The following is a 24,138-nucleotide window of genomic DNA, read 5'->3' as shown; positions in this document are numbered from 1 at the left end:
ATATTAGATGAAGTAACATTTTTCTTCCCTTTTAGTTATTTGTATGAAAGTCACTATGCTGAGTATTCATTTTTTTAAAAAGCAGTATTTAGTGGTATGAAAAAATAATTTTTTTCCCATGTGCAATATCAGTTTTTCACAGAGGCAGAGTTGTCATGTACGCTGTGGGGGAATTTATTTAAATTTGGTTTCAGGATATTTTTCTTTCCTGTCTATTTTTATTTTTACTGTGAAATTACATATTGTATGTGAATGCGGGGGAGGGTTTAAAAAAGGTGAAAGCTTCAGGTTGTTCAAGATAGCGTGAACACTTGTCCATTTTGATTTTTTTTATTTCATTTTAAGAGCGAACTTGCATAACTGGATAAACTTGAATAAAAATATCTGTAGACAAAGCAAGTTTACTTTGCCTGTAATTGTCATTATTCCTCCACTACAAAAGATACTTATATTTTTTTTAAAAGATCTTCTTCTTCATTTTTCAGTAAAGTGTCTGACATAAGACTGGGGCTATAGTCATTTCTGTATAATGAAACAGGAGATAATATGCTGTTGGCAAAAAAAACAAAAACAAATAAAACTGATAGACTCAGCCAGACTCACACCGACTACCCTGGAGGCAGACAATCCAGTCCAAATCCCAGAAGTATATAGTCTATGAAGTACATGGAAAATTCCTCACAGTAAGAAGTACTCCCAGTAAAATCAGCCTAGATTCACAAAGTTCTTCATTTTGTTTGTGTCAGTGTGGATCCCACTGTAGGTGCACGTGCACCTCATGCATGTGAGATCAAAGCCTTTTGAGTAGTGTGTCTGGGGCTGTGCCTCCTCATGCTGCCGTGAAAGGGCATAAAGGGCAGAGCAACTGCGATCCTACTTCAGTTCCCTCTTACTGCCTATGGCAGAGACAGAACCCAGCAAGTGGTACTTTCTTCACAACTTCAAAATTCATTTTTTTTCACAAATCTTATAAGAACTACTATTATTACTATTTCACAAACCCCAAAATTTGATGTTTCCAAAGAAAAGAGAGGCAAAACTTTCCAGTAAGTTCTCTGTAGAGTAGTATGAGGCACCTTGTGCTAACTGCCATACCGTCTGCAATACTCAGAACTGTCAGGATTCAAACCCTACCCCCCCCCCCCCCCCGTGACAGCCTCATCCCCCTCACTGACGGACATCGTCTAAGACTACTCTGATTAGGGGAAAGCCACATCCTGGACTGGTGCTCGGTGTGCAGGTCTTCAAGAAAAAAACTACTGCTAAAACAGTCCATGTGGACCACTTCCGACCCTAAGGAAGCAATAACTGCTGGATCAGAACCAAACAAATTCTCATTATTGAGCATGCCTTCAAGCAGGCACCATGATCTGGTGAGAAAAAAGGCATCAGTGAGGATGCCAACAATATTGGCACTGACAGCCTTGATACCGATGACCAAAGCCTCGGCACCAGCCTCAGGACTGATAGATCTCATACCTATGCCCTGGCATTGTAAAGCAACAGATACAGGACAGGACAGAGCATAAGCATGGCTCCAAACACCACATGGGATCATCTTGCAAGGAGGGCATAAACACCAGTCCTCCAGAGGTAAAGCCTGCAAGTCATCCACTGCTTCTAAGACTGGAAATGCAACACAGGTTGCTGGTATGGCACACGGAAGAGTGACAACTTGACACTGACATCAGTACTAATGGCCAAGCCCATCAGGGTCTGGAGATATATCCTAGTGGAATAGCTGATGTCCTTTGCTGAAACATCCTGGCTCAGAGGCTACACTATTCTAAGGTACTATCTTTCAAGAAAGAATACTTCCAATCCACTAGATTTTGCTGACATCAAGCAGAGTCACCCTCCCTCCTCTCCCACATCAGAAAGTGACCCTTAGGAGGATACCAGAGGCTGCTCAGTTAGGATCCTCTCCTCAAGCAAGACATGAATGGCACTGCGGTGACCTGCCTTGACCTGGCCAGTAACCTTACAACATGCCATATTGGCCTTACTGGAGAGCATGTCCCAGAGCTTATCCCCCTGTCACACATCAAGGAAAAAAGCGAGCGAGCTCTCTCTCAAGTGTCAGAGGGGTAGCCATGTTGTAGCCTTGCAGCACTGGAAGATTTTGTTAAATACTACTTTGCTTTAGATTTAACCAGCTATACTGCAATGATTGCCTGGTACCTCCCTGAAATAAGAGGTGTAGAAAAATGGAGGAATATTGAAAGGGAAATTGGGTTCTTAAAAGGTCACCAGCTCCTTTCTATGCACTTGGTTCAGATGAAGCCCTAGAACCTAAAAACAGAGCAACAAAAGTGAAGGGTGTGTAGAGCGGGCATAACGCAGTATCCAAAGGCTCTTTCACAGTTTTTCCTGACAAATCCAGAACTCTGTTCATCAAGTTTTGAATGAAACATTAAGCTAAGCATGGCTGGGATGTAAAGTGGTGTCATTGTTCATGTCACACATGATGAAGCAGGACATCAGTTTCTGTGAGCAGCTTGAGGAACAGCAAGAACCTCTGTCCTCTCCCAAAGAATCATCATTGTTGCCAGATGAGGCAGTGACACGAGCCCCAACAATACTGAACTCCACATGCCTAGCCAGGATTCCACTCCCAACCAACAGGGGTATATTCAAGCTAGTAAAGGCACTCTGATTGTCTCAGGCCACTCTTCCTCCCACATCCAAACAAGTGGAAACAGATACTCAGGTGCCTCTAAAGGTTTTCAGACATTTATATTTCTAACCAAATCCAGGAACTCTGGTGTTATCAATCATGCAAGAGAAATCCAGGTCCACAAAGGACACCCCAAAGGAGAAAAGACACTAATTAAACTAGAACTCTTCAGATGCAAGGTGTATTCTGTTGCTTCATTACAGCTCCAGATAGTTTGCAGTCAGGCCCTGTTCACAAAATTTAACTTCCTCACCTGGGAAGGAGTCACACCCTTTCTGTCCAAGACTGCACAGAAGAATAGGGAAGAACTAAAAAACACACAAAAAAGAGGGCCAGATGGTCACAGAAAGGCATTATGAGTGGCCATGGATGCATCCAATATAGCTATGAGATTAATGCCCACAACTGTCGCCATGACACTGACCTCATGGATGCTAGCAGCCAGCATTTCCAAGGAGATACAGTTCACCATCGAGGACTGCCCTTTGAAGAGATGGAACTCTTTAGCAACAGAACAGATGAAGAGCACCATTTGCTTAAAAACTCAAGAGCCACTCTGAGATAATTAGAGAATTATACACTGTCTTCCTTTTGAAAGCCTGTGATAAATGTTGGAATTTTGTAATATTTTTATGAACCATATATAAGACTCAGGGTACCTACCTACTTTGTATGGCCACCCATTGGATGGGACATGGTGGGGTGGTGGTGTTCTCCTTCCTGGGACAAGGGAGATAAGGGTGGGGGTTGAATTATGTAAAATGTCTGGATTGGAACCAGATTAACAAGGACTCGCTGGAATCTACACACCACGTGAATGGAAGACCCTACATTGACAATGGAAGAGCCAAGAACTTGTCCATTAACACTTAATGAGTGGGACAGCCAAGAGCAGGCTACTTCCTTCAGTTCTCTGAAGGAAGCCGAGTAAAAAGACTGCAACTGGAAACAAAGGTATGAAGTGTCATGGGGACTTTTTTAAGGTTCATGCAGCGATCAGAGACTCACATATAGGGACAGAGAGTGAAGATGGACCTCAGAGAATCATAGCATGGCATAGCCATTGCTTCAACCAATATGGATGCTGTCTTAAACCTGGCTTTTCCCTAACTTAATGCTAATCTAATGACTCTCTGATGCTGTATTCCAATTGACTAATCAATGCTACTTTGCTTTGAAAAGGCTGCTCTCTGTCACTGCAGTACTTACTCAGTTGCATTGCTCCCTCAGAAGGTGGATTTGCTGTAGGAGCTCTCTGGGGGTGCTGGAACCCAAAGGCTAAATCACAGAATCATTGGGGCTGTGTGGATGGACCCTGGTAACCATCCTATTCATAGGACTCACAGTCCAGGTACCCACTAAGAAAAAGACTTTGGTGCTTCAGGAGGCTCCCATCATTCTCCTCTTCCAGATGCAGAATATTTGACTCTAGTGTCGGGAGTTACAGTGGAGCCAGTCCAGACCCTGTCACGACCTTCAGGAACCACCTTGTCCCTTTCTGACAAATGAACACAAACATCGTCATCAGTGGCTACTCCATCCCAGCAGGAGATGGTGGTGTGCCTAAAATATTCCCAGCTAGGCCTCCTGGGAACTTCAAAAAATGGTCTCGTATCTCATCACAGATAGAGTTCATAGGAGCTGGAATTGACTCCACATTGCCTAGCGCATACCTGATCAAGGACAGGTTCCTGGTTTTGTAGTTGCTATTACTCAAGATGGAATCAAACCTGACTAAGACGGTATGGACTTACGTTGGGCTGTTAGGCCATATGTGAGCCTGCATTTATGAGACATCATTTGCCAGACTTCATCTGCAGTTTTTACAACTCTAGTTCAGGTCAATGTATTATCTGGCAAGGTATCAGATGAACAAGAAGGTCTTAGGGCCACCTCAAGTAATTGCAAAACTGAGATAAATAGCGAGAATCCAAGACTGTAAAAGGAGTACCACCATCCTCTGGACTTTCCTTGACAATGACATTAATTATGGACACATCAGGGACAGGTTGGGGAGGCCACCTGAACCATCTACTTGGTCCAAGTGCCAGGTACCTGGTCCACAAAAGATATGAAACTTCACATAAATGTCCTGGAACTCAGAACCATCAGGCTAATCTGTATGGCATTCCTTCCTGTTCTTCAAAATTCCATGGTGCAGATCCTGCTGTCAAAACATGTACAATGCACTGTGTATTCAAGCAAGGAGGCACTTGCTCATCACCCTTCTAGCTATCAAGCTCTGGACATGATGCCACCAACATGGGATAACTCCAATGGCTCTTCACCTCCCAGAACTTAGTAACAATCTGGAGGACTTCCTGGCAGACAGTCTGTTATAAATGACAATTGCTCCCTGTGGATTCCATCATAGAGCCAATCTTCTATCCTTGGGGGGGCTCTTGTGATAGGCCTGTTTTGCCACCAGGGATGCCAAGTATGTGAACTTTTGTTCCAGGGGGGTCATGAGCCTGAGACAACTACTAGGCACCTTCCTTCAATAATGGAATCAAGACCTCCTATATCTCTTTCTGCTGATTCCACTGATCCCCAGAGTAATATTTAAAATGAAATGAGTCAGCGCCATGATCATCCTTGTAGCTCCCGACTGGCCATGGCAGTCTTACTTGACTGGCCTGCTAAAGTTGTCTGTTCAACTGCCTATCCAGCTCTGGCTGCCTAGATGTGATTTCACAACACCACAGTCAGATACTCTATCAAGACCTAAATTCACTGCATCTGACGGCACATGGATTTTGGTTGGATGGGACTCACAGACAGAAACTGTTCCCCACAGGTCCAAGAGATCCTGATACAGAGCAGGAAGACTTATTAAAATAGAAGAGATTCTCTGTATGGACAGCTTAACATAGCCTGGGCCTAGTGCAGACTATGATACTGAAGATCCTTGAATACTTATTGTACTTCAAACATCCTGGCCTTTTATTCAGATTCATTAAGGTTCACCCTACAGCATCTCAGAGTGTTATCCGCCTGTATAATCATCCTCTCACCTGACAGTATCAGGTCAGAGAACCTCCTCCTGTTGGGACCACACTATCATTTTTCCAAGGCTTATGGAGGCTCCCTTCAGACATCCTTTCAGAATGCGCCTTATATCATCTCACTCCAAAGACAGCCTTTCTAGTTGCCATCAACTTGGCCAGGAGAGTGAGTGAACTTCAATCACTATTGACTGAACCGCCTTACGCAGCATTTCACAGGAACAAAGTGATGCTGAAACCTCACCATAAATTCATCCCCAAGGTCTCAGAATTCTACCTGAATCAGCTGATTAACAGTCATGTTCCCAAAGCCCCACTCCGTACCAGGAGAGAAGTTATATACTCTGGATGTTTCCATAGCCTTACTTTATTACACTGTCCGAATCAAACTGTTCAGACTGGCTTCTCATTTATCTCTGATGGCTATTCTAAAGGTCAGGCCATCTCCTCACAGAGAATATATAAGTACTGTAGATAAACAATATATCGTATGTTAGCAGTTGGCCAGTATACGTATCCCACTGAACATAAAGACACACTCCACCACAGCTCAAGCGACATTCTCTGTCTGCTTTAAAAATATGCTAAAATCTGCAAAGTGGTGATGTGGAGTAACATGTCAAACATTATGCATTGTACTTAGCCGCTAGATCAGGTACAAATTCCAGACAGCAGTCCTTCAATCTTTTGACAGAATTCAGTTTGAACTCCTCATTACCACCATCCTGAGGGGATACTGCTTGTAAGTCACCTACAGTGGATCCATGCTTACACATACTTGAAGAAAGAATAGTTACTTACCCTATAGTAACTGATTCTTCATGTTTTGTCAGCATGGATCCTGTGACCTGCCCTCCATCCTCACTTTTGGAGTTCTCAGCTGACAGTCTTTGAATTATAAGAGAACTGAGGGAAACTCGCAGCCTCTCTGCCTTTTATACCTTTGCACAGGAGAGCGAGGAGGCAGAGTGCCCATGTGTGGACTGATAGATTCTTCTATTCAAAAGGATCCGATATCATGTGCATGAGGTACAAGTGCCCGTATCGTAAGATCCACACTGACTACATCTTGAAGAACCACAATTATTGTTGGGTAAGTAACTGTTCTATATCAACCATATAGAATAGTTCCAGTTCTTGGGTCTTTGTGTATGCTACTATATTGAGAAAAAACACTTCTTTTTTTTAAATACCTCCATGAATGCCTTGGTGTACTTATTTATAGTATCTTAGATTATAAAGCCAGACTATACTGGGGAGTTTCAAAATTCACTATATTTACTGTGAGATCCTTGGCATGTTAAAGAACATAATTTTGAGTGTCTGGAATTTCCCTTGTTTATTAAGCAGGATTTAAGATCTCCTTTACCCCTTTTATAATTAAAAGAAAGAGCCACAGCTATGAGATATGCATTAAGCCTGTTTAAAAATGTGTCTATGAGTTGAACATAATTGCAAATGCTGTATGTTTTGTTCAACTGTCCAGAGACCAAATGCTTTTTCATAAAAAGTAGATACATAATGTTAGCAGTATGTGTCTTTCAGGCAGTATCTATATATTTATATGAAGTAGTAAAAGGGATTTGTTCATTACCATGATAAACCCTGCTTCCAAAAGAGACTGCCTTCATTTTCATATTCTATGGTAAAAATTATTTCAGGATATCGGTCATTAAATAAATCTTTATAGATACATCACTCTTTCACAATGCCAAAAATATCCTTAATGTAACGTGTTTAGTGTGAGGTAGGTATAATACCTTGTATTCCAGAGTAGCCACACACACATCAATAGCAACGTGTGATATTAGATCAGTTTGTTAGTTTTATATACAGTGGATGATATTACTATTCATCTATAAATGTATTTCTGCTGTGCTATCTAGATACCAGTTATGGCAAACAATATTTCAGCTAGTTTTGAGGAGTCCATCCAAAGCAGTTTGTTCTTCTATTTATCAAATAGTTATGAAATATTCTGCACTGTTGGTAAGAAGCTAGGTAAAGAATAAAAATATGGAAATGCAGTATATATATAAAACAAGAACACTTTGGACAGAGTTTTTAACAAACATTTCAGGGTTCTGATGACCTCTCGGCCAACTCTAATTTTGCTGTCTGGTTATTATCATGACCACAAACAATTATGTTTACAGTGTTTTGTTGTACAGACTAGTTAACAATATAATACTTATTTCCTTCATTTAAATCTGAAGCTTCCCATATAATAATAAACATGTGCAACTGCCCTCAAACTAATAGTATTACAGAACAGCACACATGGAAATATATCTGACTGTTTTGCTATCTAGGAGTGGGACTTAAAAATGAGGTCATCTACCCATTATTCAAAATCAATACCACTTCTATAAATACTTCCTTTGGACTTTCCAGTGCATTTTGTCTCATTTGTGTGTTCTAATTGCAAGATCCTTGGGATAGGGACTTTCTTCTTTTGTGTGTCTTACACAGTCCTAAAGGAACAAATAATGTTTAAATAATTTACTTTCCTTTAGAACTCTTTGTAATTGTTTTAAACTGCACTTAACCACAGATGGACAGATTTTGACTTCTTTAGAAATTAATCTTTAATTCTGTGATTTAATAAATGGGTAGACAGTGGTGTAATTAATAGATTACAACAAAAATCTGTGAATTCAGTTACGTGCGTGGGGCTGGATGATATACTTTTCTAGTGAAAAATATTCTGTTCATGCTTTTTTTTTTAAAATGCATGTTTGCAATTATAAAGCTAGTCCAGGTAAACTCTCTATGTTAAATTTAAATTTGTAACATTTTTTTCCTAGATTACACCACCACCATCACTGACAGATCCTCTTAAAGAACTTTTTAGACAACAGGAAGTTGTAAGGATGAAATTGCGTTTACAGCACAGTATTGAAAGGGTAAGAATACAAAAAAATGTTCATTTCCCTATTTTAAACTTTCTATATATATATAACTTTCTATATATATACATTTAATCGTGTGTGTGTGTATGTATAATAAATAATTTAATATTATATATATATTACTTAAATTAACATTGCTTTTAGAAGTAAATTCCTTACACTGCTGTTTTACAATTCAGAGAAATGTTGTACACATTCATACTGCAGATCAAACTAGAATTAACACAGTATAATTTCAGTACTGTACATGAGGTAATATACACAACAGTCCTTTATTTACTAACATGAGAACGTGCTGCAACTTGCTGCTTATTGCAATGAAAATTTGCTCAGTTGTCCAAATAGCAGTTTCCATATGGGAAACCAAGAAAGAGACATTTTTTTGAATGCCAATACTTCTAGTAAATATTGCACTGGCATATACTTGGTTTACTTGACTGTTTTGTACTCTGTTAAGGAAATAATACAATTTTTGTCTGTTTTGCTAGTTAATAATAATAATAAAACTGGGTCTGAGTCGTGGTGTAATAATTCCCAACTAGTTTTATTCAGTTTAAAGATATATCCTAGATTACAAATGTTAACTAACATGTTTTGGTCTCCTGCTTGTTAGAATTTCACCAACATTTTTTTTATGGCTACACTTGCAGACTTTGTGGAAGTTAGAGATGGAAAAGACCATTTATCTGTGAATGCATATTCTTTAAATGTTTATTTCAATGCATTTTTTTGGGCTGTGGGCTTTAAGAAATCTGCCCACTTTAGGAAGGAAAAGTCTGGGGATGTTTTAAAGTCTTTTAATCCAACAGGTTATACTAAGAAAATCAAAGAGTCTGAGGCATTTAACTGTCCATCAGGAATGAGTACATTAACCCAGAATTTTGATTTAGGGTATTTTTTCCCAATTTTTCCTCCTTTAGACCCTTGTGATCTAGTGTACAAGTATTCTTGAATGAAACACGTGAAGTTTCTAGGTCAAATGGCTTTTAAGATAACCTGAGAGAAAACACTAGAATTTTCAGAAAGTGAAAAAACATTTTTTTTTCTGATTGGTATCTTTATCAAAGACAACATATGAAACTTCGAGCACAAAGGACCTATTTTGGACAATGTAGAGGTGGGCCAGAACCTTCCTTTGAATGGAAAACTGCTTGCAACTTCAGGGAGCTCCACAATATTAGCTGTTCCTTGTTCAGATTGTCTATTTACAAATCCACTCTTGTTTTCCTTTGACTCTTGGTTTCCTCTTGCCTCATTCACTTTATAGCAGTTTTTTTTTAAAGCTGCTTGAATTCTAGGGATATTTGGGTCCATAAATAGAACTTCTAAATAATTTTATTTTGAGGAAAGTATAATAATTAATTCAGTTGTGATTCTACTTTAATGTTATATTGGGTTCTGATCCTGCATTGTATGTCATAGAAGTGGACTTCTGTACCAATACAGAGTTCAATGAAGCTTTCTGCAAATGCAGCTGCTCATATGCTATGAGCTATACATACAGGATCATGGCCTCCTGAGTCTTTTTACCTAATGAAAAAGAATTCCTTTTACTTAGCACACACAAAAAATTCTGTCTTCTCAGATGCTCTACCAAATTCTGTATATATTTAATTTGCACATTTTAGTTATTTTGATCACTGGCTGAGTGGAAATATAATGCATTGTTATGTAGATCAAGGCCAGGCCTGGGCTTTGTGGGGTCTTAAACCAAGTTACATATGAGAGCATTCTGCTCTTTTAGTACCACAAACCAGGACCAAATACCCAAAAACTAAAAGCCAAAAAAAAAAAATGCAAGTTCATCAGAAGCAGGAAGCCTGCTAAACAATCAGTGGGGCGACTGGACAATCGAGGTGCTAAAGGAGCACTCCAGGAAGATAAGGCCATAGCGGAGAAACTAAATTTAATACTTTGCTTGTCTTCACTGCAGAGGATAAGAGGGAGATTGTGTACACCAGAGCCATTCTTTTTAGGTGACAAATCTGAGAACTGTCCCAGATTGGGGTATCAGTAGAGGAGGTTTTGGAACAAATGATAAATTAAACATTAATAAATCACTAAGACTAGATGGTATTCACCAAAGAGTTCTGAAGGAACTCAAATATGAAATTGAAGAACTACTAAGTGGCATGTACAACCTGTCATTTAAATCAGCTTCTGTACTAGATGACTATAGGATAGCTAATGTTTTAAATACTTGTAAAAGGTTCCAGACACAATCCTGGCAATTACAGGCTGGGAAGTTTAACTTCAGTACTAGGCAAATTAGTTGAAACTATAGTAAAGAACAGAATTATCAGACACACAGATGAACACAATCTGTTGGGGAGGCATTAGTATGGCTTTTGTAAAGGCAAATCATGCCTGACCAATCTATTATAATTCTTTGAGTGAGTAAAATAATTTTTAGTCTTTGTCTCAGACTTCATGAAACTGCAGAAGCAATTTAGAGTGTTTTTTCCAATCTTCTCCATGTTGTTCTTTAGGGAGTTTATTGCATCTTGCTTTGCAAGACACTGTTGCAACTAGCTGTTTGGGTTAACAAACATGGACAAGGATGATCTAGTGGATATAATGTACTTAGACTTTCAGAAGGCCTTTGACAAAGTCCCTCACCAAAGGCTCTTAAGCAAAGTAAGCATTCATGGGATAAGAGGGAAGGTCCTCTTGTGGATCAGAAACTTGCTGAAAGACAGAAAATAAAGGGTAGGAATAAAGGGTCAGTTTTCAGGATGGAGAGAGGTAAATAATGGTGTCCCCCAGAGGTCCGTACTGGTACCAGTGCTGTTCAGCATATTTATAAATGATCTGGAGTAAGGGTTAAAAGTGATGTGGCAACATTTGCAGATAATATAAAATTACTCAAGATAGTTAAGTACAGAGCAGACTGCAAAGAGTTGCAAAGGGGTCTCACAAAACTGAGTGACTGGGCAACAAAATGCTAGATTAAATTCAGTGTTAATAAATGCAAAGTAATGCATAGTGGAAAACATAATCCCAACTATATGTACAAACTGATGGGGTCTAAATTAGCTGTTAACACTTAGGAAAGAGAGATCTTGGAATCATTGTGGATAATTCTTTGAAAACATCCGCTCACTGTGCAGTGGCAGGCAAAAAAGCTAACAGAACGTTAGGAACCATTAGGAAAGTGATAGATAATAAGACAGAGAATATAATAATGCCTCTATATAAATCCATGGTTTGCCCATACTTTGAATACGGTGTGCAGTTCTGGTCACCCCATCTCAAAAAGGATACATTAGAATTAGAAAAGTTACAGAAAAGGACAACAAAAAATGTTTAGGGGTATGGAACAGCTTCCATATGAAAGAAGATTAAAAAGACTGGGACTTTTCATCTTGGAAAAGAGAGGACTAAGAGGAGGATATGATAGCAGTCTATAAAATCATGAATGGTGTGGAGCAAGTGAATAACAAATTGTTATTTATTCCAGTGGTTTTCAACCATTTTTCATTTGAGGACTCCTTTGGAAATCTATTGTCAGTTGAATTCTGTTCAGTCCATTTTTTAAATCTTTCATGGACTCCTTAGACATAGTTGGGTATGCGGACCACAGGTTGAGAATCAGTGGGTTACTCCTTCACATTATACAAGAACCAGCTTTCACCCAATGAAATTAATAGGCAGCAAGTTTAAAACAAACAATAGTGAAGTACTTCTTCACACTAAACACAGTCAACCTGTGGGACTTGTTGCTGGGGATATTGTAAAGGCCAAAACTATAACTGGGTTCAAAAAAGAACTAAAGTTCATGGAGGATAGATCCATCAGTGGCTATTAGCGAGGATGATCAGGGATGTACCCCATGCTCTGAGTGTCCCTAGCTTGCGTTTGCCAGAAGCTGGGAGTGGACAACAGGGGATGGATCACTTGATGACAGCCTGTTCTGTTCCTTCCCTCTGAAGCATCTAGCTTTGGCTAATATCAGAAGACAGGATACTGGGCTGGTTGGACCACTGGTCTGACCCAGTATGGCCGTTCTTATGTACCCATAACTACCTCATGCTTTTGCAACATCATCTCTTTTCCTTGCATTTTTACTAGAGGGTTGCATGCTTTGTTGCTTTCATAGGCTGAGCTTGTACACTCAATCAGCGAGAACAACATATTAAGCATATAAGAAATTCTATTTCCTGCAGCACCAAATAGACACACTGGTGATTTTCCTCTCATAGCAGTGGAAATCAGGTTTCTCCAGTGTTCCAATTTTCACCAAAATCAATAAGGTTTTGCACATTGATGCATAAAATATTCCCTGAAATTTTGGAATTGATTGGCTGCATGGTGCCACAACCCTTCAACCTGAAGCTTATGTGATTGTTAAGGATTCAGTAGAATTGTCTGTTGTTGGCAGGTGGCAGGAAGGGGAAGGGGCAGGAACACAGACTCTACTCCTGAATGCAAATACCCAGCCATCCTAGAGCACTGCCATCTGAGGATCTTAGAGTACTTTATAGGTCTGAGGAAATTCACTTCCCATCCCCTTTGGCCTACAGGGGACAGAAGAACATAAGATTCATTGCAGTCATTTCTGCAGATCTCCCCATTCTGTCCCTGACTTCACCACCACTCAGGCTTACAAATTCCATATTCCCTTTTACTCCCCCACGTTGCCTCCACCCAAGCTCAGGTTGCCATTGAATCCTCTCTGTTCTGTCTCCATGCCCCCCCCACCACCTATCCACACACACATGCCTGGATTCCGGCCTTGGTCATCTCCCTTGACTACTGCTGCGGACTTCTCTCTGACCTCACCGCCTCTCTCCTTACTTCCCCTCAGCTCAGCCAAAGTGCTATCCTAAAATCACCTTCCTCCCCTGATGCTCTGTTTATGTCAATCAGTTCTTCAGATCTCTATGCTGCACTACCTGTGCCTGCTGCATGAAGATCAGACTTCTCACCTGCAGTGCCCTACCCAGCTCGACTCCTGCCTCCATCTCATCTGCATTCATCCAAGCCTCCCTGCTTATCACCCTGTTGTATGCCCTTCCCCATCTTTGTGCATGGAACAGTCTTGCCTCCTTCCCATATCATGTGACATTCTGCTCTTCCTTCGCATCTCTCCCAAGAGCTTATTTCTCTTGCGAGAGACTTCTGTCAGTTTCCTGCAAACAATCCCTGGTGTGCTCTGTGGGACTTAAATGTTCAACTGGGTCTGAGACTGTTTTCTTATGTGTCAGCTACATCTTGCCAGAAGCAGTTCTGGATTGTTGGTACAAACATCTCTGGCACTTTGAAAACACTTTGTTGCTTTTGTAGTCCAGCCTGTGCAGCCAGTAAGAGAGTGCAGTATATTCAGCTGCTGCTGCTTTGTGATGCATTAAGCAGCTTTAAGGAATCCGGTGCCTGCAGCACCAAATGGGCACTCTGTGGGCCTGAAAGATGGAAATCAAGCTCTTCTGGCTTTCCAGTTTTCACCAGAATCTGCCCATTGATGCCTAGAACATTCACTGAAATTTTGGAATTAGTCAGATGCAGTGTTCAAAAGTTATCACATATAGACACAAACAAAGAGAGAAATGCCATTGAGTTGAGTGTTGGTTTTTGTTCCACTCAGCCAGCTAGATTACCATAATGTGCTGCATAGGGAACTATGCAGCTTCTGAGTGGTCTTCAATGGATTTTTGTAGAATGTAATTATCTGCATGCTTAGTAGTTTTAACTACAAGGAAAATGTGTTTTCCAAAGACTTTACTGGCTCCTTGCAGATGCCCTAAGTATGTTAATATTGCTCTGTAAAGCAATATTTATTTTGCTGTTTATCAGAGTCCTAGTTATCTGAGAAATTGCCTCTGTTTCTCTACTATGCCACAATATTTGAAGTCAGATTATTATTAATTATTTGGATTACTACAATACTTTAGTCCCTATATTTAAAGGGTTGGGGGTCTACTGGCAAGGCATTTTCAGGGTAGGGGCCCTCAACTTTGGAATTTTCTTTCCTCATTGGTCCATCTGAATCAAAGTTTGTGGACCTTCAAGGCACAGTGTGTTTAAAATAAATCTCTCTCTATACGCAGACCTTTGCTTAATGGGGGAATATGTTTCTGGGTCTATGTCTTCACATTGATTACAGCCAATGTAACTACATTTTATATTGTTTTTAAATTAGGGCTGTCAAGCAATTAAAAAATTTAATTGCAATTAATTGCGCTGTTAAACAATAATAGCATACCATTTATTTAAATATTTTTGGATGTTTTCTACATTTGCAAATGTATTGATTTCAGTTACAACACAGAATAAAGTGTACAGTGCTCACTTTATATTTATTTTTGATTACAAGTATTTTCACTGTAAAAACCAAAGAAATAGTATTTTTCAGTTCATCTAATACAAGTACTGTAGTGCACCTCTTCATCATGAAAGTTGAATTTACAAATGTAGTATTATGTATAAACCCCCCCAGCATTCGAAAATAAAACAATATAAAATTTTAGATCCTGAAAGTCCACTCAGTCCTACTTCTTGTTCAGCCAGTCACTCAGCCAAACAAGTTTGTTTACATTTGCAGGAGATAATGCTGCCTGCTTCTTGTTTACAGTCTCACCTGAAAGTGAGAACAGGTGTTTGCATTGCACTGTTTTAACCGGTGTCGCTAGATATTTATGTGCCAGATATGCTAAAGATTCATATGTCCCTTCATGCTTCAACCTCCATTCCAGGAGACATGCGTCCATCCTGACGACAGGTTCTGCTCGATAACAATCCAAAGCAGTACAGACCGATGCATGTTTATTTTCATTATCTGAGTCAGATGAGGTAAACATTTGACATTCAAGCAGACCACATTACGGTAATTCTGAACTTAGTCATTAAATAGAAAGAGAGTACTCAAGACTAAACAATAAAAGATTTTATTCGGCCCCTTATTGTTCAAGCCTAAAAATAGAGAGCAAATACTGTCAAAAACAATTTTAAAAGTGGAGCAGAACATTTTTTTAGGCCCTCATAAAAAACAAAAGTTATTGAGGATCCCATTTATTACAATAGGGCATATTGCTTCTATTTTAAATTATAATTTCAGAAGTTTCAATTTAATTCAGTGGCATCATCAAGTAGAGCCACACCTTTAGGTTTCTAATGAACTTTCTAGAATAAAAGTTCACAAAAGGTATTTTATTTTTCTTTAGAAATCTGGTGACATTCAAAATGACAGAATGTAAATGTTATCAAGGCAGAAAAATAGGGGAATGTTGCATTTTCTCACTAAAGCCCTCAAAAACAAAAAAAAAAGTCCCAAAAAGAATTTTGGTGTGCAAATATTTTTACGAATGTAAATTCAAATGACAATTTATGAAGTATTCAGCTATATGTTAATATTTTTATCCAATTAGGAAAAGCTTATTGTATCCAACGAACAAGAAGTTCTACGTGTCCATTATCGAGCTGCAAGAACTTTAGCTAATCAGACGTTACCATTCAGTGCCTGCACCGTACTGCTGGATGCTGAAGTATATAATGTGCCCCTGGACTCGCAGGTAAGAGGAGACTTTTATTTTAGGATTTCAGAGCATCCAGTTAGATGATTTTCCTATTACTTATCTTTGATAAGTACTTTTACGTCTGACTTGAGAGAGGATATTGGGTAATATCCTGGTACCATTGAAGTCAATGGCAAAACTTCCTTTGACTTCCTGGGTGTCTGGAGCATGGATAGTGGTGCGATTTTGCACAAATGTTGACTGGAAAAGCTTTGTGGAGAAGCTCATACAATACCTTCCTGCCCTGTGTATGGCAATAATTAGTTATTTGAAAAGTGAAAATCCCTTACTTTCATGAACAGTAAAATTTCATCAAATAATTTTAAAGTCATTAGCCATATTTGTAATTAAACAAACCATGGTAAAGATCAGATCTCATGTTTTAGGGCATAAACTATTCGCCTGCACAGCTGAGGAGGGATTTCTTCTCCCTAGACAGCATTGCACAATTAACTAGGTTTATTATAGGGACTTGGTGCCTTCTTCTCATATTTACTATTGGAGCAGGACACTAGACTCATAGACTAAAGACCTGATCCAGTATCTCATATAATCTATTTAGATTATTTGCTATTATGGTTGCTACCATAGTTTTAGGGGGTCTTGTTTGTTTATTTTTTTGTTTTTAAGGGATGGGGTGGGGGATTCCAGTGTGGTATAAGAAATGAAGCAGAAGTATATATTTGAACAATATTTACATAAAAAAAACTTGTACAGTGTTTAATGTTTTAATTTCATTCAATGTTTTAAGAGATATGTGATAGTTTAAAATACTATTCAATAGTCTAGTACCTGGTGAAAGAGTATGGCAGTTTTGTACTGTAAAATATCTGCTTGTTCCCTGAGGAATTTTTGAAGTATAGCGGTATAGTCTTTCACTGAAGGAGTACTGTGGTGATGTTTTTTCTTTTGGTTTTTGTTCAGTTGTTTAGTGTTTATATACCTTATTCTATTAAATATACTCCTCTTTGTCATAAAAATTTATAGTTGCAAATGTGAAGATCTTTGACATTGCCAACTGACTGTCTTCGTAAAAGCATACTATGGTTTCCCAAGCTTTCAGCCTCAATGTACAGTGTTTAAAAATAAGCAGTAAACTCTGAGACTATTCTGCATATTTAATTATGTGTGGAATGACACTAAAGTTTGCTCCTATCATGATTCTGAATATGCTTACACATTATGAGCCTTCCATGAACAGTCCCAACAAAGAATGATAATGGAAATATGATCAGACCTCCATTTTGATGGTTGTGACCCCTTTCATAATAGAAGTAGTTTGATTTCTCTGTGACTATAAGAAAAATACTGCGGCATTGAATGATGGACATTTTAAGGTGAAACATCTTTGCAAAGGGTTTTTGTCATGTGGGGTAAAAAGTAATATGGATCTTTCTCTTGTCCTACTTTTGAATATCTTCTGCAGCCAATCAGTTCAGATTGCTGAATGTTCCTTTGAGTGCTGTTGTTGCTTTCCCCAAGCCTGAAAGACAATGTCTTTTGTTTGATTACTGCCATTTTTTAAGTAGAACAAGTAGTTTAGCAATGTTGTGGTTGGTTTATCTTCGTGTATATAAGCTAAATAACATTTTGGAAGACATACTTAAATCTTTTACTTTTCAGAGAGTCGTATCCATAATTGTTATACTTGGTACAGCAGATAACTTTCTCCAATCACAGAGAAGTCTTTCAGCACCTGGAAGGGCTTCAGGGCTTTCATCTTAGTTTGGGGACTTGGGGATCTGGGTTCTTGATCAGCCCAGTTCTTCCGTTGTGGATTTTCCACTGAGGTAAAGGTCCCTGTTGTCGTATCTTTTGGAGTTGGTAGGGGAGCCCCTGGTCTGATCCAGGGCCCAATGGTGGGCAGTTAAATTCTGCCCTTTGGGGTGCTCAGTAGCTGCCTCCCGAGATAACTTCCTATCTAAGTCCCCTTTCTCCCCATGGGGTAAATTTAAGAACCACAAATAAAGTTTCTGGCCTTTTGTAATCAGTCACCAGTCTGTTCTTTGCAGGCTTTATCAGGGCTGTGTTGCCATGTCTCCAGCAACAAGAGTTCCTCGGCCATACTTGCTCAGAGCAGAGGTCTGCTCTCTTCCACAGTCTGCTTCCCTTTTTAAACTCCACCTCATGCTTGTGCAGACTTTGCAGGTCTACCAGGACAGGGCCATCTGGGCCCAGAACTTCTTTTTAACCCCTTGTTCTCCAGTATTGTAGCAGGAGTAAGTAATGGTTAACAACTTGCATTACTTCATTATTTGAAAAACTGTTTCTAATGTGTTTCTTTTCTAGGCTGATGACAGTAAAACATCAGTTAGGGATCGATTTAATGCAAGGCAGTTCATGTCATGGCTACAAGATGTAGATGATAAATTTGACAAATTAAAGGTATGTATCTGCATTTGTCTTTTCAAAGTCAAAAAATTAGACTACAGATGGAACTACAAAGATGAGATGAATAAGCATGGTAAACTTTGAGTGCAATACCATAAAATTATAGTAATGTAAGGCGCATTTAAAAGAAAAAAATCATAATCTTGAGGAGCTGTTATGTTGATATGTAAAGAAATTATTTTGTGGAAGAATCTGTGTTTTGTTAGTTTTTAATTAACTATCCATATATAATTAAGCCAAGTAAATATTATATTAGATATGTATTTCAGCTTTCTAACGCTCCTTTTAAAGATCTCTGGTGTTACTTAAATGCAATTTTCTTTTAAAAATGTTTGTTTTAAATATTTGAAAACATTAACCTAATTTTTCATTTTGAACAGACATGCCTTTTGATGAGGCAACAGCATGAAGCAGCAGCTTTAAATGCTGTACAGAGACTGGAATGGCAGCTTAAACTACAAGAACTTGATCCTGCTACATACAAATCTATCAGCATTTATGAAATTCAGGAGTTTTATGTTCCTCTTGTTGATGTTAATGATGATTTTGAATTGACACCTATATGACAGCTGGTTGTCTCTTTGAATGGAGACAGCCTGAGAGAAATGGACAGCAAGGGGCAGAAAATGTATGCGTCTCTTGAAGTATAGCACTTAATTCTGTGGAATATCTCCTTGCCCAATAACTGAGGTATTCTTTCAGATAAATAGTTCACAAATGCTTGTTAAATATGGTAAATGGATGATGGATGATAGTAAATACTGTTTCATTTAGTGATAAATGACAATTATATTGGATGGTAGTTCCAAAAAGCAGTTTCCCAATAAATGCCATTATTTATATTTTAAAAGTTAACTACAACTTTAGATCATATTCATTGAAAAGATGACAAGCTACAGTGAGTTAACAGCGCTGGAAGTTGTTAACAAGTTACATAACCACGGAAAAGTATTTGATATTTAATAAAGCCTGCTTTAAAGCTTTGTATTATGAAACTTCAGTAACAGTTGAACTCCCATAGAAAAACAATGACAGTCTGTGGAAGGAAAAAAGTCTGGTCATTTTATTATATTTGTAAATTTGTACAGTTTTCTTTTGGAAAAGATGTAGTATTGTCATTTTTAAATAACTTATTTTATACATATTGTGAAAATGTAAATAGCCTTGTAATTAATGTTGAAAACATGTACAAAAATAGATATTTTAACTGTAAAACTGTTTTGTCTAATGTTTTATTGGACCAAAGTTGTAGTTTTTATTAAGTGTAGTGTATTTCTGGTTGGCAGTTCTTTTAGTAAGGCATGTGTTTGATTTAGCTGCTTGTTTTATCACCAGAACTGTAAAAGATTTGAAACTGAATGGTGTTGCATGCTTCACTCAACTTAACTCCCTTACTTCAGTAGCTGATACCTAAATAATTATAATATTTACAAAACCACATTTCATATTAGTCTGCTATTGTAATGCCCTACCTATGACTTACTATGACAAAAATATTTTTGTTTAAACTAAAACACCTTTTGCTCTTATATGGTGGTCTCACAATAGAGCCTATTTTTTTCCCAACAAAATGCCTTTGAATGAAAATTCTTAAATTGTACATTGTCTATTTTAATATTTACCTATGGAAGGATATGTAAATAGTTGTAAATATGTTTAATAAATTTTATTGGTCATGTTAACAAATGCTTGGATTTTTTTACTGAAATTAAATCCTTGAAGCTTTAGATACTATGTAACAAAAATATTTTAAAATGTGATAAGAATTGATTTAGAATTGATAGTTGAAAGGGTCCAGAGAGAAAATGTGTGTATGTATGTGTATAAATATATATACACACACACACACACACTGATCACCTTTGCAGTAGTTTATGAACAGTTGATGATCAGGTCAGTTTTTATCATTATCATAGTCATGTAAGGGTTGAGAGCAGAAATAACAGTCAACTATAGAAAAACTTCCCTGTGTTATGACATTTAACACTTTTTTATAATCATTAGCACTACTAATGTGTGGGTAATGAAGTTTTTATTGGTAGGAGGTTACAGATAGTTGTGCAAATATTTTTGTACTATCTAGTGCGGGAAATATTCAAGAATACTTTGGATCTGATATCTGCAACTGAGATTACATTTGAAGGTATTGCCTTCTTAAAAAAAGAGTTTATCTGAGAGAAACTGGCTAGTTGGAAAGCTGTTATAAGTATGGAGGGTAGAACTTACAGGAGCTGTTTAGTTATTTGGTGAAATACACAATATTATGCCATGTGCCTGTATGAATGCAGAATGTACTTGTTTTCAGATGATGAAAAAACAAACTGAACAGACTGATGTAATATCAGGGACTTACTTGTGTAGGTCTTAACTTAGGCCCATTCCAGGATAAGAGACACAAACTCAAACAGAATAGGGCTACACTTTGTGCCCACTACAAAAAAGTAATTAAATAATTTTAAACTTCCACACTACACACCTACTCTTTTTCAACTTCCATTTACATTCATAAAGATCAAGAAAGTAACAAAATCTATTAGAACAATAACAAGTAACTTAAAACTATGGGTGGTGAAATCCTGGCTCTATTGAAGTCACTAGAGCCAAGATTTCACCATGGCATGTATTATAAGCTTGCTGAACATCAAATGGTTATGTGGCTTCCTCTCCAGGACTCAAGTTTAAGAGGCTTTGCTATCCATCGTCCAATGGGTAATAGTAACAATAACCTGTCTAGTCTAGGGCACGCAAAGGAAGAAGCATGGCTCACAGAAAAGTCCCATTCAGACCTCACATTCCATGTAAATGTTGTAAGAGTTATAAGATGTTTGCATCCTAGAGGTATTACCCGGCAGAACACATCCAGTCCAGTGCTTTCAGTAACTTATTTAAACTGGTAAGAGGACCAGAAGCCAGAAACGCCTCTTAACTCCGAACTGCTGTTCCTTTTAAAAGAGAGAAGACTAATTGTCCTCAGTTTCCCACTGCACATAAAAGGTACATTTTCTTGTGGATGGGTTAAGCAGAAATGCAGTTATCCTAAGGAAAGGATTGTGTCCTCTAGTGTTGCAGTCCCTTGTAAAAAATAAGGGCTCTTGGCCATCAAGCTCCCTAGTGAATGCTCAGCTCTCCCAGGTTTTGTTCCAGTTGCTGAGTTTCTCTAGATTGCCTTCTAATCCATCGTACAAGGATTTCTTATATACGTCTTACCACATACCCCATTAAGAGTGTTGGTGTGGTTTAAAAAATAATCAGGCTGAAAATAACCACCATTAACAGTAGTGGAAAAGGCCTTATTTCATAGACTGTAGTCAGACTTCTTCAGGAAGATGTCTTACCCCAAATTCCCAACTTTTTTTATCCTAGGGATCAAGTACTTCACCCTGGCACCTGACAGTCACATGTGTAACAGATTAAACCTCTAATGCAGGGGTTGGCAACCTTTGGCACGGGGTTCACCATGGTAAGCACTGTGGCAGCCCAGGCCAGTTTGTTTACCTGCTGCATCCGCAGGTTCAGCTGATAGCGGCTCCCACTGGCCAAAGTTCACCGCTCCAGGCCAATGGGGACTGAGGGAAGCGGTGCAGGCTGAGAGATGTGCTGACCAGGTAGTAGAAACAAAAGTGAAACTGAGCAGCATATTCCAGAAGTCTTGAAGTCTTTCTGAGTGTAGCCTTCCTTGATTTGAGATCTACCATACCATTCTCTTCTTAGAAGGGAAAACCTATAATGGCAGCAGGCCTTAAAAGAGACCCAGTTTGGGAATAAACCATTCAAAAAATATATGTTTGCTGATGATGTTTTAAAGAAAGTCACATCAGTGAACTGGTGGAAGTCACTTAAGCACTTGGATTCAGAAACTGTTGAAGTGACAAACTCACTTTTAACAGCAGTAGCTTCTGCTGGTATAGAAAAAATATTTTCTTTGTTTAGACTAATTCATTCCAAATTGAGAAATCATTTGTGACCTGAAAAAGCAGGAAAGCTTGTTTTTCTTTTCCAGATTATGAACAAACAGGAAGATGAAGACGACTTAGTTAGCTGCAGAAGCCAATATTTTTAAGTTTTGTATGTTGACCTGGCTGACAGTTGATTTGTTTTTTTAAAAAATATTTCATTTAACTATTTTAGTTAAAAACAATTTTAACAAAAACAAACCTGATTTTAAAAGACTTGAATGTTTAACTAAATTAAAAAATCAGAAGCCTGTTTTGTTAAAATATGTTTACTGTTGAAAAATAATCCAGAATACATAATGACATTGTTTTCGTTAAATAAAACAATTTAAATGTCTGTCTGGGGATGTTCTCCTCCTAATGCACCATGGCAAGAAAATCCTCCAAATATTAATGATTGACTTGTTGAACGGGATATAGTTCACCTCCTGATGACTTCATAAATATCTGCTTCAGTTACCTTTGGTAAATGAAATAACCAAACCATCATTCATTTTCTGATATAGCTGTAAAACTAATCTGAAAAGTTTTCAAAATAAATCACTTTAAAAATGTATAGTGTGTACCTTCTAAAAATGAAACTGACATCTATCTCTGAGTTGTGAAGAATATGTATTAAGGTTATACCAACCAACGAGAATGCACTTTTATGCAGAAATCCATGATTAAATCAAGTCTTCCTGACTAGTGATTTAAATCAAATCCACCCTGAACATCAGCAATTAAAATGTCATTCTTCCACAGCCTACACAAGCCACCTGCACTGTAAGCTCCAAAGTCTCCTCCCTTCCCATATGTCCACACCAGTTTAAACTCATGTGAGGATGCAATAGTATAAGAACCAGAACTGTGGGAACTCAGTCCAAAATGTTACTCTTTTGTCTGGAGATGTTTTGTCCCCTCTTCCCACTTCTCTCTTTTCCACCAAATGGTTCAGAACATAAGAACGGCCATACTGGGTCCATCCAGCCCAGTATCCTGTTTTCCAACAATGGCTGGTCCCAGATGCTTCAGAGGGAGTGAACAGAACAGTGCAATTTATCAAGTGGTCCATCCTTGTCACCCAGTCGCAGCTTCTGGCAGTCAAAGGCGAGCTAACTACAGCTGGCGGGCCACATCCATCCCATGGGAACGTCCTGCCTGACTGCTGAGCCCCCAGCCCCTCCCCTGCTGTTCCCCCTTCCTCTGCAGCTACGTGGGCTGCGTGCTCATGCAGGGCAGCGTGGAAGTGTGTCTGGTTCTGGCTGGGAGGTGTGGCTCTAGACGTGCTGCTCTGAGCGGCATGGTAAGGGGGCCAGGGGCTTGGATATAGGGCAGGGAGTCCTGGGGGGGCAGTCAGGGGACAGGGAGCAGTTGGATGGGGCAAAGGACGGGGAACAGGAGGGATTGGATAGGGGTCAAGGCAGTCAGGGGACTGGGGGCAGGGGGTGGGATCCCAGGAGTGGGCAGTCAGGGGACAAGGGGGGGTTGGATGGGCAGGGGGTTCTGAGGGGGCAGCCAGGGGTGGAAAGTGAAAGGGTCAGATAAGGAGTGGGGGCCACAGCCTTCCTTACCCTTGGGCCAAAAAGTTTGCCCACCCTGACCTACAGCATGGGGTTGCATCCTGGCTAATAGCCATTGATGGACCAATCTTCCATGAATATGTCCAGTTCTTTTTTGAACCCAATTATACTTCTGGCCTTTAGAACA

General features: G+C 38.9%; 1 protein-coding gene across 6 annotated transcripts in view; it reads left to right on the top strand.

The window, feature by feature from the left end:
* Positions 1-20,182, top strand: part of ANKRD12 (ankyrin repeat domain 12) — a 109,905-nt gene extending 89,723 nt beyond the window's left edge. For 4 of the 6 annotated variants that reach the window (XM_032777098.2, XM_032777100.2, XM_032777099.2 and 1 more), the window contains 4 exons: positions 8,490-8,588; positions 15,959-16,102; positions 18,395-18,490; positions 18,877-20,182. In XM_032777098.2, the coding sequence (XP_032632989.1) occupies positions 8,490-8,588; positions 15,959-16,102; positions 18,395-18,490; positions 18,877-19,062 (525 nt within the window). In that variant the 3' untranslated portion in view covers positions 19,063-20,182. Of the gene's footprint in view, positions 1-6,515; positions 6,683-8,489; positions 8,589-15,958; positions 16,103-18,394; positions 18,491-18,876 lie in introns of those variants that run through there. The other 2 variants (XR_004373280.2, XR_004373281.2) reach the window with 2 other exon arrangements.
* The last annotated feature ends 3,956 nt before the right edge of the window (positions 20,183-24,138 follow it).

Source organism: Chelonoidis abingdonii, chromosome 2, assembly GCF_003597395.2.
Source record: "Chelonoidis abingdonii isolate Lonesome George chromosome 2, CheloAbing_2.0, whole genome shotgun sequence".
Lineage (NCBI taxonomy): Eukaryota > Metazoa > Chordata > Testudines > Testudinidae > Chelonoidis > Chelonoidis abingdonii.
Note: the sequence above shows the minus strand (reverse complement) of the source record. Positions and strands in the feature narration are given on the sequence as shown.